At 43.9% G+C, this 12093-nt stretch overlaps 1 protein-coding gene across 1 annotated transcript in view; it reads left to right on the forward strand.

The window, feature by feature from the left end:
- Positions 1 to 12093, forward strand: part of LOC308578078 (putative helicase senataxin) — a 287528-nt gene that overhangs the window by 122542 nt on the left and 152893 nt on the right. Inside the window, exon 7 of the mRNA XM_081178360.1 lies at positions 2694 to 2865. Within this exon, the coding sequence (XP_081034486.1) occupies positions 2694 to 2865 (172 nt within the window). The remainder of the gene's footprint in view (positions 1 to 2693; positions 2866 to 12093) is intronic.

Here is a 12093-nt window from a genome sequence, read left to right on the forward strand (position 1 = left end):
GCTTGTGAATGTTGTGCCACTTGTTCAGATAGTTTTGTAATAGAGGAAGTGGCTAAGTCAATTTTTGCTGTTTGGTCATCAACCTTCTTATTTAAAATTGCGAATTGTTGTAACATTTCATTTAGAAGGGTATCAGATCCCCCTGCAGCCATATCCTCTGTTGTTGGCTGTTCAGCTTCCTTTAATAAGGCTGTTGTTGGGAGTTCAACTCCCTTTAATACAGCACTTTGATGTGCTTTCAAGCTGCTAGGTTGGCAGGAGCAGGGACCGAGCAACGGGAGCTCACCCTGTCACAGGGATTTAAGTATATTGAGGTATAAGATCATAAAAATAAGACAAAAATAAGCAGAAGTAATAAATATTTAAAGAACCGGAAGGGGAAGTTGAGGGAAGTCATGAGGAAGGTTTTTTGTGTGTGCGTGTTTTATATGACAAATGTTACATTGTGTTATTTGGTTGAATATAAAATTGTAAAATCCAATAAAATTTATTTTTTAAAAACAGCATCATTGACCATATTACATGTATGGGAAACAAAACAGCTTTGACCATATCATTGCAAAAGTGTTTTACACAATAAAATGAACAAGGGCTCTGAGACGTATTTTGTTTTTATTAAATAATCAATAAAACTTATTTTTTTTATATATCAGATGACATCGTAACATCAGAGGGTACAATTTTAACTATTCTCACGAATGCGTGAGTGTACCGTATTTTTTGCCCTATAGGACGCACTTTTTTCCCCTCCAAAAATGAAGGGGAAATCTGGGTGCGTCCTATGGGGCGAATGCAGGCTTTCGCTGAAGCTTGGAGAGCGAGAGGGGTCGGTGCGCACCGATCCCTCTTGCTCTCCAGGCTTCAGCAAGCTATCAGCAAGCCTGGGGAGCCCGTGGGAGTTCCCGCAGGGCTCCCTAGGCTGCGGATAGCAGCCTGCTGCCTGGCGCACGGGGCGCGCTGAAAGCAGAGCGTCTCGGCGCCGGGCAGATATCTGCAGCCGAGGGAGCCCCGCGGGAGTTCCCGCAGGGCTCTCTAGGCTGCGGATATCAGCCTACTTCCCGGAGCGCGGGTCGCGCTGAAAGCAGAGCGCCCCGCACTTCAGGCAGACATCGGGCAGCCCCACAAGCTCGGGGGACAGCGGGGGGGGGGCGCAGCGCTGCCATCCCGCTGTTCCCCGACCTGGTTTGGATTCCCCGACCTGGTTTGGGGGGGGGGGAATAAAGGGAAAAATTTTCCCTTTATTTCCCCCCCAAAAAAACTAGGTGCGTCCTATGGGCCGGTGTGTCCTATGGGACGAAAAATACGGTATTTCAGGCTCAAAGAGACCTTAAACCTGTCCAAAAAAGTAATATTTTTTTCTGTAAAAAAAACCCTTCTAAATCAATTTATTTTATAACCACAAAAAACACCCTCCTTATTTTTACAGCATAATAAGTACATGGTTAGCCCATTCTACAACAAAAGTATGATACACGTGTTAGTTGTGGTTTGTGCACTATGGCTTATTGAACATACTTATTGAATAAAATGACAAAAAATCACTTTGAATGGTTGGTGACCTTTTTCTGTGGCACCTAATACCATTTTTATACCTTATTTTGAAAGAGACCACAATTAGCTTTATTTTGATACCAAAATAAGCCCAGTCGGTTGAAAAATAAGCGAAACGAGGTTTTTTCTAAACTGACACAGAAATTGCATTAGCCTAAATCGCACAGAAATTAAAATTTTCAAAAAATTCTCCTGTGCCCAATTTTGGACCAAAAAATCTTAAAAAAATTATTTGAGGTTATCTCATAGTGGTGATGGCTTGTGAATGCTCTTCGCAATAAGTACCTCTGATCACTCAGAGATCAGATCACTCTGATCACTCAATCGCCACTTCCTGCCCACCTCCCTCTGCCTGTTCCTGCTCCTCCCTGGCATTCTCTGGCAGTACCATGACACATTAAAAAAACTGAAGAAAATCTGAGTCGTGAGAGCACGGTCAAATATTAAAATCAGGTGATTTGTGATTTGGCGTGGAATGATCCTCGGTTGAAATTCAATCTGATGGAGCCTTCCAAAGAACTTGTTCACTTATTTTTTGGAAGTTTTGGTTGGTCTGTGTAATGTGAATTGGGGTTGCTTGTGTGTAAACTGCAAACTGCTCCAAGCTGGTCGTATAGCTAAACCTTTCCCTGGTTTGACAGCCCTTATAACACGACTGTCTTAGTCACTGGCAGAATCCGTGAGTGGGCGTCTCCTAAACTTCCTCCAACATAGAAATTCTTTGACGCCAAGTCTCCTAGATTCTCTGCGCGGAAGCCTTCTGCGCAGCGTGGGCGTGCCAAGCGGAGGTCCTGTGCTCTCTCCGCTGATTTCACTGGAAGAGTCTCGGAGCCTCCCCTCCGCAGTACTCTCAGCCTCCCCTTTCTCCCTGGTGTCCCCTGGATTTCCTTCCCCAGCGGAAGCTCTCTCTCTCTCCTTGCTAGTTCCCTCCCCTGCATCATTGGAGCGTCTTACCTCTCCTCTTGCCTCTGATGGCAGTTCCCTGACAGTCTGGATAAAAGGTGTTGCCTGATACTGGATTTTTACATTTTTTCTCTTGTACCCAACAAGTTTTTCTTTACTGTTTTTAAATTTACATGTTTTTATTGTCTTCTAAGTGCTATTTCCCATCTAAGCATGTTTTGATTTTTGATTTTTTTTAGATGAAAGCATCAATCCTTTCTGGCCTGCGCTCCACTGTTTCATGGTGATCCTGGATAAGCTTGGGTCTAAAGTATGGGGACAGGCCATTGATCCAATCCAGGCATTTCAAACTATTGTCAACAATGCAAGCTATCAGAAAGCAAGAGAGACTATTCGCCAAAGTTGCATCAGGTTGGTCCTTTATCCTTTTATTATTATTTTTAAAATACAGCACTTTGCACATTCTCTTTTCACAGAGGTAAATAATTCAGGTAAAATCCCAGTTAGCTGGAAGTATACAATTGTGGTCCCAATTTACAAGAAAGGGCAACCTATAGATCTTGGCAACTATAGGCCAATTAGTTTGCTTTCCATAATGGGGAAATTATATGCCCATTTCATTTGCCTTAAATTAGCAACATTTCTTGAGGATAATAACATAACCTCTGAAGCCAAGGCTGCTTTCCGTACGAAGTACTCAACATCTGACCACTGTCTTGTGCTGTCACACCTAGCAGAGAAATATACTAGGACCACTCCAAGGCCATTTATATATGGCCTTTATGGACCTAAAATCTGCCTTTGACTCCATCCCTAGATCCAAATTATGATCAAAGTTGTATTCAGTGATGGAGGACAAGAGACTCCTATACCTTATAAAAGCCTTATATAGTGATAGCAACATGTAGGTTGCTGGGGCAACTCTCTAACAAAATCACAATGTTAAGAGGGGTCAGATAGGGTTGTATTCTGCCCCCCCATTGTTTAATCTTTTTAGAAATGACTTAGAGGAAGTCTTAATGGGTCCAGAAGGACACTGTCCAAAGATGGGGGCAAGAAGCATCCCACTTCTGTTTGATTTGTATCTGAATAGAATGTGAAGTCTTTTTCAGTTGGATTTCTCACTCTCCATATGTCTGACAGGTCAAAAAAAAACTTTGGTAATCTGCCAGCATTCCCAACATTCATTACTTTCTGTGTCTGTGTTTTATCCATAAGCGTTGATGCAACTCCATTCAGGTCCCCCATCCAAATCAATTTATAATCCAAATAGTCCAGAAGTCTTGTTTCCAAGTTCTTAAAAATAATAATAATAATAATAATAATAATTTATTATTTATACCCCGCCCATCTGGCTGGGCCTCCCCAGCCACTCTGGGCAGCTTCCATAAAAACCAAAAATACAATAAAATATCACACGTTAAAAACTTCCCTGAACAGGGCTGCCTTAAGATGTCTCCTGAATGTCAGGTAGTTGTTTATCGCCTTGACATCTGCTGGAAGGGTGTTCCACAGGGCGGGCGCCACTACCGAGAAGGCCCTCTGCCTGGTTCCCTGTAGCTTTGCTTCTCGCAATGAGGGAACCGCCAGAAGGCCCTCGGCGCTGGACCTCAGCGTCCGGGCAGAATGATGGGGGTGGAGACGCTCCTTCAGGTATACTGGACCGAGGCCGTTTAGGGCTTTAAAGGTCAGCACCAACACTTTGAATTGTGCTCGGAAACGTACTGGGAGCCAATGCAGGTCTTTCAAGACCGGTGTTATATGGTCTCGGCGGCCGCTCCCAGTCACCAGTCTAGCTGCCGCATTCTGGATTAGTTGTAGTTTCCGAGTCACCTTCAAAGGTAGCCCCACGTAGAGTGCATTGCAGTAGTCCAAGCGGGAGATAACCAGAGCATGCACCACTCTGGCGAGACAGTCCGCAGGCAGATAGGGTCTCAGCCTACGTACCAGATGGAGCTGGTAAACAGCTGCCCTGGACACAGATTTGACCTGTGCCTCCATGGACAGCTGTGAGTCCAAAATGACTCCCAGGCTGCGCACCTGGTCCTTCAGGGGCACAGTTACCCCATTCAGGACCAGGGAATCCTCCACACCTGCCCGCCTCCTGTCCCCCAAGAACAGTACTTCTGTCTTGTCAGGATTCAACCTCAATCTGTTAGCCGCCATCCATCCTCCAACCGCCTCCAGACACTCACACAGGACCTTCACCGCCTTCACTGGTTCTGATTTAAAAGAGAGGTAGAGCTGGGTATCATCCGCATACTGATGAACACCCAGCCCAAACCTCCTGATGATCTCTCCCAGCGGCCGCATGTAGATGTTGAAAAGCATGGGGGAGAGGACAGAACCCTGAGGCACTCCACAAGTGAGAGCCCAGGGGTCTGAACACTCATCCCCCACCACCACTTTCTGAACACGGCCCAGGAGGAAGGAGCGGAACCACTGTATAACAGTGCCCCCAGCTCCCAGCCCCTCAAGACGGTCCAGAAGGATGCTATGGTTGATGGTATCGAACGCCGCTGAGAGATCCAGCAGAACTAGGAAACAGCTCTCACCTTTGTCCCTAGCCCGCCGGAGATCATCAACCAGTGCGACCAAGGCAGTTTCAGTCCCATGATGAGGCCTGAATCCCGACTGGAAGGGATCCAAATGGTCCGCTTCTTCCAGGCGTGCCTGGAGTTGTTCGGCAACCGCTCGCTCAATCACCTTGCCCAGGAATGGAAGATTTGAGACTGGACGATAGTTGGCCATCGTGGCCGCATCTAAAGATGGTTTTTTAAGAAGCGGTTTAATAACCGCCTCTTTCAGCGGGTCTGGGAAGGCTCCCTCATGGAGGGAAGCATTCACCACCCCACGAAGCCCATCGCCCAGCCCTTCCCGGCTTGCTTTTATTAGCCAGGATGGGCAAGGATCCAGGAGACAGGTGGTTGGTTTCACTCGTCCAAGCAGCCTGTCCACATCCTCGGAGGTAACAGATTGGAATTGATCCCACTCAACTTGACCAGACAGAACTCTTGCACTCTCCCGCCCCGGCCCTGCTCCCACGGTGGAGTCTACTTCTTCCCGAATCTGAGCGATTTTATCTGCAAAAAACTTTGCAAAATCATTGCAGGAGAACGTGTGGCCTGTACTGGGCCCCGATGTTGCAGGTGGTTCCGCTAAATTGTGAACCACCTGAAAAAGTCTCCTGCTGCTGTTTTCTGCAGATGCAATAGAGGCGGTGAAGAAATTCTTCTTCGCCGTCGCTATCGCCACTTGGTAGGCTCGACGTTGAGCTCTAACCTGTGTCCGGTCAGATTCGGAATGAGTTATCCGCCACCGGCGCTCTAGCCGTCTCAACGATTGTTTCATTGCCCTCAGATCCGTGGAAAACCACGGGGCTGTCCGGGCTCCATGCAATCGGAGAGGGCACTTCGGAGCCAAACAGTCAATAGCCCTGGTTAACTCCACATTCCAGCGGGCCACCAGGGAATCAGCTGAAAGGCCATCAACATGGGATAAAGCATCCCCTACCACTCTCTGGAAACCATTTGGATCCATTAAGTGGCGGGGGCGGACCATCCGAATTGGTCCCACCTCCCTGCAGAGGGGATGGGTCGCAGAGAAGTCCAGTTGCACCAGGAAGTGATCTGACCATGGCACTTCTTTCGTTTCGCTTTTACTTAGTGTCAGATCACCAACATCCATAGAGGTAAACACCAGGTCCAAGGCATGTCCACGGCTATGGGTTGGGCCAGACTTATTCAGGGACAGCCCCATGGAGGCAATGCTTTCCACAAAGTCCCGAGCGGCCCCTTGTAAGGTCGTGTCGGCATGAATGTTAAAATCCCCTAGGACGACCAAGCTAGGTGTCTCCAGGAGAACATCCGCCACGACCTGAAGCAGCTCGGGCAGGGAATCCTTGGCGCAGCGGGGAGGTCGGTACACCAAAAGGAATCCTGTACTGCCCCTATTGCCCAACTTCCAGAACATGCACTCAGAAAACTGGGTCTTCCCAATAGGACGCCTGGTGCAAACTAATGACTTCCTAAAAATCACTGCAACCCCCCCTCCCCGCCCACATGACCTGGGTTGCTGTGCGTAAGAGAAACCTGGTGGACAAGCAGCGGCAAGAACAGGCCCATCTGCTTCACCCAACCAAGTCTCTGTTACACAAGCCAGGTCAAATCCTCCATCCATGATCAAGTCATGGATGGCAGTGGTCTTCTGAATCATTGACCTGGCATTGCACAGCAGCACCTTCAGGCTATGTGGGTATCCCTTGCTGATTCTAGTATCCGTCCGGACAGGACCAGACCCGGAGGCAGGGGTAGTCCTCAGACAACGACTAAACCTGCCTCCTCTGTAATGACATGGTCTGGTCTTAGCGTAACTCCTCCTCCTACCCGTGATCACTGAGATCGGTTGTCCCAGTGCATCCCCCCCTGTGGAACATGCCCCAGCCATTTTGTGGGCTGGGGCCCACTCCCCGGCAGCCCTGACCCCTCCCCCTAAAAACAAAATAACACCTTAAACAAACAAAACCAATAAAACAATACAAACAAAAAATATAAAAATTACAAAAACATCAAAATAAAAAAATAATAATTCCCCAAGCCCAACCAAACATCAATCCCATCCCCCACATACAAAAAATCCAGAAAAATTTTTTAAAAAACATTTTAAAAACACTCTGTGCCTCTCCGGCAGTAACAACTGTCCTAGTGAGGCCTGTCAGGCCCCGCCCTGGGCCAGGTGGTAAGTGGCAGGGAGGAGCAGGGCCCTCAGGCACTCACTCAGGGAGTCTTCCTGGGCAGCAGGCCGCAAGCAGCACACAGTCCTTATGAGGCCCCAGGCCCCGCCCCAGGCCAGATGGTAAGTGGCAGGAAGGAGCAGGGCCCTCACGCACTCACTCAGGGAGTCTTCCTGGGCAGCAGGCCGCAAGCAGCACACAGTCCTTATGAGGCCCCAGGCTTTGCCATCATTTGGTGCATAAATTCCCAACAGCAAATATTTTTCGCCTTGTGCATTGATTTCTACTGCAATATATCTTCCCTCATCTTTGAACATCATTTTGGGATTCCATTTTTCTTTCACGTAAACGACCACTCCTCTTTTCTTCACTTTGTCAGATGAAATGAATTCTTGACCAAGTCTCTTATTCTGAAGGACTTTTCTGTGTAATCTAGTAACATGAGTTTCTTGCAAACAAATTATGTCCAAATTCTGTTTTGCTAACACATGGTATACTTGGTTCCTTTTTGGTCGTGAGTTCAAACCATTAACATTCCATGAATATATTCTCAATACCATCTTAAACTATTCAGGAGCTCCTGCGCCTGCCCCTGGCGTCTGCTCACTTTCCAATCCCAGATCCTTGGCAGTTTTTCCCAGGAACCCTGTTTTTTCTTCGACGGTCCTAATTCTTTGTTTCCTTCCTTGAAATTTAAAGGAGAGGCCTTCTGGAAATCCCCACCTAAAAAAGATGTTCTTCCTTCTCAGAGTTCCAGCCAAGTCTGCGTAGTTATTCCTTAGGTTCAAAAAATGCTTTGGAATTTCCTTAAACAAAACAATTGGCTTATCTTTAATCTTCAAGCTTTTTTTGTAATGTAGACCCAATGTCAATCCTTAAGATTATCTTGTTCCAATTGGGGTGCGCCTCTTACTCTCAGTTGATTCTCCCGTTCCTTCATTTGTAAAAAAGCAATTGCACTGAGCGCATCCTGTTGAATCTTCTCCACGTCAGGCACTCTCACTGTTTCCAATTCCCTCAATCTTGTTTCGTGGGCAGCAACTTCCTCCCTGACCTCTTGAATGCCTTTTTTCACATCTACAAATTCTTGTTTCAACTCCTGTACAGTCTGCTGAGTTCCTCTCACACCTGCTCTTATGTCTGTTAACATTTGCATCACCTCCTCTTCAAAAGTTGGTGCTTTAGAAGGTCTTCTATCTTTACTTTTACTTTTCTCAGACTTATCTACCCCATTAGCCATAGCTATTCCAAAGTTTCAAGGTCAGCTCACCCGGTCAGAGTCCACCAGATTTTTAGTGCGCAGGCAGCAGCAGGCAGCCCAACAGCTTCCCTCTTTCCTTATTTTATTTTATTTTATTTTTATTATTTATTTTATTTTATTGGAACCACAAAATTAGTTCAAGGAGGGTAAAAGAAACTCTGTGTGCTATTTTAACAATCTCAGATAGCAGCAGTTACTTTGTAATCCCCAAAGAGGAAAACGAAAGTTGAATGTATCTGCTCCCTTTGTGACATAATAATGGAGTCTAGCCTTCCCCTGCCGGGAGAACCGCTTCTAAAAAGAAAGAGTCTAATCCACTGTCAAGTCTATCTCAAGCAGGGCCTCAAATCAATCAAATTCTCCCCCCTTCCCCCTGCAGAAAGAGGGGTTTGACATATTTCCTTGGAAGTTTTGACAGGTCTTTTAAAGTTACGGCTTCGGTCAGCGGTAACTGCTTTCACTTTTACTTCAGCGGAAAGGGATCGACCTCCGTAATTTAAATCCCTTTCATTCCAATTTACTGTCCAAATTAAAATCTTTTTTACTCACAATTGTCCAATCCTTGATAATTTGGTCGGAGAAATTGGTCGCTCACAATTGCCGGACTTGGAGCTTTGCGCTATGAAGAAAGTAAGTAAATTCCACAGTACCCGCGTCTCCAACCCCGCTCGCTCTTGGGGCTCTTATTAGAGCTTACCGGGGAGCAGAGGAGTCACTAAGGGTACCTGCCAGAACACCAGGTCCTCAGAAAGCCCGATCTGAGGTTTTTTGGGGGCTCCGCGACACTCTCGCGGTCGCCCCAATCTTCAAAACGCTGGGGCTCTTTCTTCCGAAAGAGCTCCCGTCCGCCATTAATCGCGCGGCCAACCAGAAGCCTTTTCTTTTTTTCCCTTATTATTTACTGAAATTTTATTGATGTTAGCTGCCCTGAGCCTGGCTCTGGCCGGGGAGAGCAGGGTATAAATAAAATTTATTACTATTATTATATCATTTGCTATCTGTACTCCTAGCTCTTTACTCCATTTTTGTCTTTCATATTCTAAATCGTATTTCTTCCTGTTAAGTAAAGTTTTATATAGGGCAAGTGTAGGATTTTTTGTTTTTGTTGCAGAGATTAAATCTTGTAACAGCATGGGTGTTTCCGATGCTGCTATAGCATCAGGGCCAAACTGCTTTTCCAACATATGTTTCAATTGGATATATTGCCAGTGTATTTCACTGGTTAATCCATACTTTACCTGCAAAGTCTTATATTCCACAAATTTGTAGTTCTCATCAATTAATTGATTCAGTGTCAAAATACCTTTTTCATCCAGTTTTGCCAAATTATTACAGTGGTACCTTGGGTTAGGAACTTAATTTGTTCTGGAGGTCCGTTCTTAACCTGAAACTGTTCTTAACCTGTGGTGCCACTTTAGCTAATGGGGCCTCCCGCTGTCGCCACACGATTTCTGTTCTCATCCTGAAGCAAAGTTCTTAACCTGAAGTTCTATTTCTGGGTTAGCGGAGTCTGTAACCTGAAGCGTCTGTAACCCGAGGTACCACTGTACTTGATTTCCAATTTTTAGTTTGGGGTTGGCCCATATTGTTAATTTCTCATGCTGGTAAGGGTCATCCTTATTATTTTTATATATGTTCATCCAAATTTTTATGGGTGCTTTAATAGTCTCCAGATTAATGGGATATTTCTTATAGTTGTAGCTGAGATTGGTCCACCCCACAAGAGATTCAATGAAACTATATTTGAGAGTAGCCCAACTGGGATTCCTGCTTGCTCCCCAACAATTTGTCTTGCTCAGCAGGTAGGCCTGGTGATATAATTCCAGATTTGGGAGTCCAAAACCACCTTCCTTAGTTGGAAGTTGCATTTTATGTAATGATATTTTTGGTGGCTTTGTGCCCCACAGGCACAATCTAAATATTTGATTTATTTTTTGAAAATATAAGTTGGGAATATATATTGGTAATCCTCTAAGAATGTATAAAAGCTTTGGAACAATAGTCATTTTGAGGACATTAACCTTTCCCCAAAGGGAAAGGTTTGGAGGTCCCCACCTTTCAATATCAAAATAAATTTCTTTTATAATTTGATTCAAATGTAATTTTACGATTTGGTTAACATCTGATGAAATCATTATGCCCAAATATTTAATAAAGTCTTTGCACATCCAAAATTGATGGTTTTTATACAATGTAGCCTGTTTGTATACAATGCCCTATTGGCAAAATCTCTGATTTTGTCCAATTTATGGAATAGCCCAATATTCAGCCAAAGGTTTTTATTTTCTCCATAATTATTGGAATTGTATCTTCTGGCTTTGTAATAAATAGAAGGATGTCATCTGCAAATAATACAATTTTGTAATTTTCTTTCTTGTGTTTTACCTCCTTGATATGCTCATCTTGAAAGAAGTGTGCATGCACACGAAAGCTCATACCAAGAACTAACTTAGTTGGTCTTTAAGGTGCTACTGGAAGGAATTTTTTTATTATTACTCTTGTTAGTGGTTCCAGGCATAGATTAAATAGTAATGGAGACAGAGGGCATCGTTGTCTTGTTCCTCGTTTTAGATTAATCACATTAGATATTCTACCATTTGTAACAGTCCGAGATGTTGGATTTTTGTAAATCATTTTAATCCAGTTACAGTATTCTGTAGGGAAGCCAAATTTACATAATGAATTCTTTATAGATTCTATTGAAAGCCTTTTCTGCATCTAGTGACATTATCATAAACTCCTCTTGCTCTTTAAATTTATCAAATCTATTGTTAATCTTACATTATCTGTGGCTTGTCTTGTTTTTATAAAACCTGTTTGATTATTAAGTACCAAGTCTTGGATGACTTTTTGTAATTTTTCAGCCAGTATTGCATTCAGAATCTTTGCATCGACATTCATTAATGAAATTGGTCTGTGATTTGCACATTCAGTGGGGTCTTTGTTAGGTTTTGGTATAATTATTATGAAAGCTTCATTAAATGTTGCAGCATAGACACCTTTATACTTCATAAACTCATATTGCTTCCTCATAAACTTCTAGAAGTCTGGGGACTAATAAATTTTTGAATATTTTATACTATTCTATAGGAAAACCATCTGGTCCAGGTGATTTTCCATTACCCATTGTTTCTATTTCATTCTCAATATCAGGGGGGCTGATAGCATATCTTTGTGATATTCTTCAATGGTTGGTAGTTTAATATCCTGAAAAAAGTTTTCCACCTCATCCTCTGGTATATTTTCTGGCCCTTCATATAGCTTTTTGTAGAATTTAAAAAAATCGTTATTTATATCTGTTGATGAGGTCGCTGTGATTCCCCCCCTTTCTTATTAAAGGTATTATTTGGTTCATTTTCTTCTGCTTTAAATGATTAGCTAGAATTTTTGTCGGTCTTTCTCCCTGTTCCCAATATGTTTGTCTTAGACATAATAAGCTGAACTCAATTTTTTGAGCTAGTATATTATTCAGTTCTAGTGTTTGTTGTTGTATTCTTTCATATTTAACCCTAGATGGGTTATTTGCCATATTGCCCCATAATGTTTTAAAAGTTTTTTTTAGGTTATTTTCTTTTAATTTTTGCATCTTGACCTTGTTGGCAGAGAAAGATATTTTCTTCCCTCTGATATAAGCTTTGTAGCCTTC

This window comes from Podarcis bocagei (genome assembly GCF_964188305.1).
Source record: "Podarcis bocagei genome assembly, chromosome: W".
NCBI lineage: Eukaryota > Metazoa > Chordata > Lepidosauria > Squamata > Lacertidae > Podarcis > Podarcis bocagei.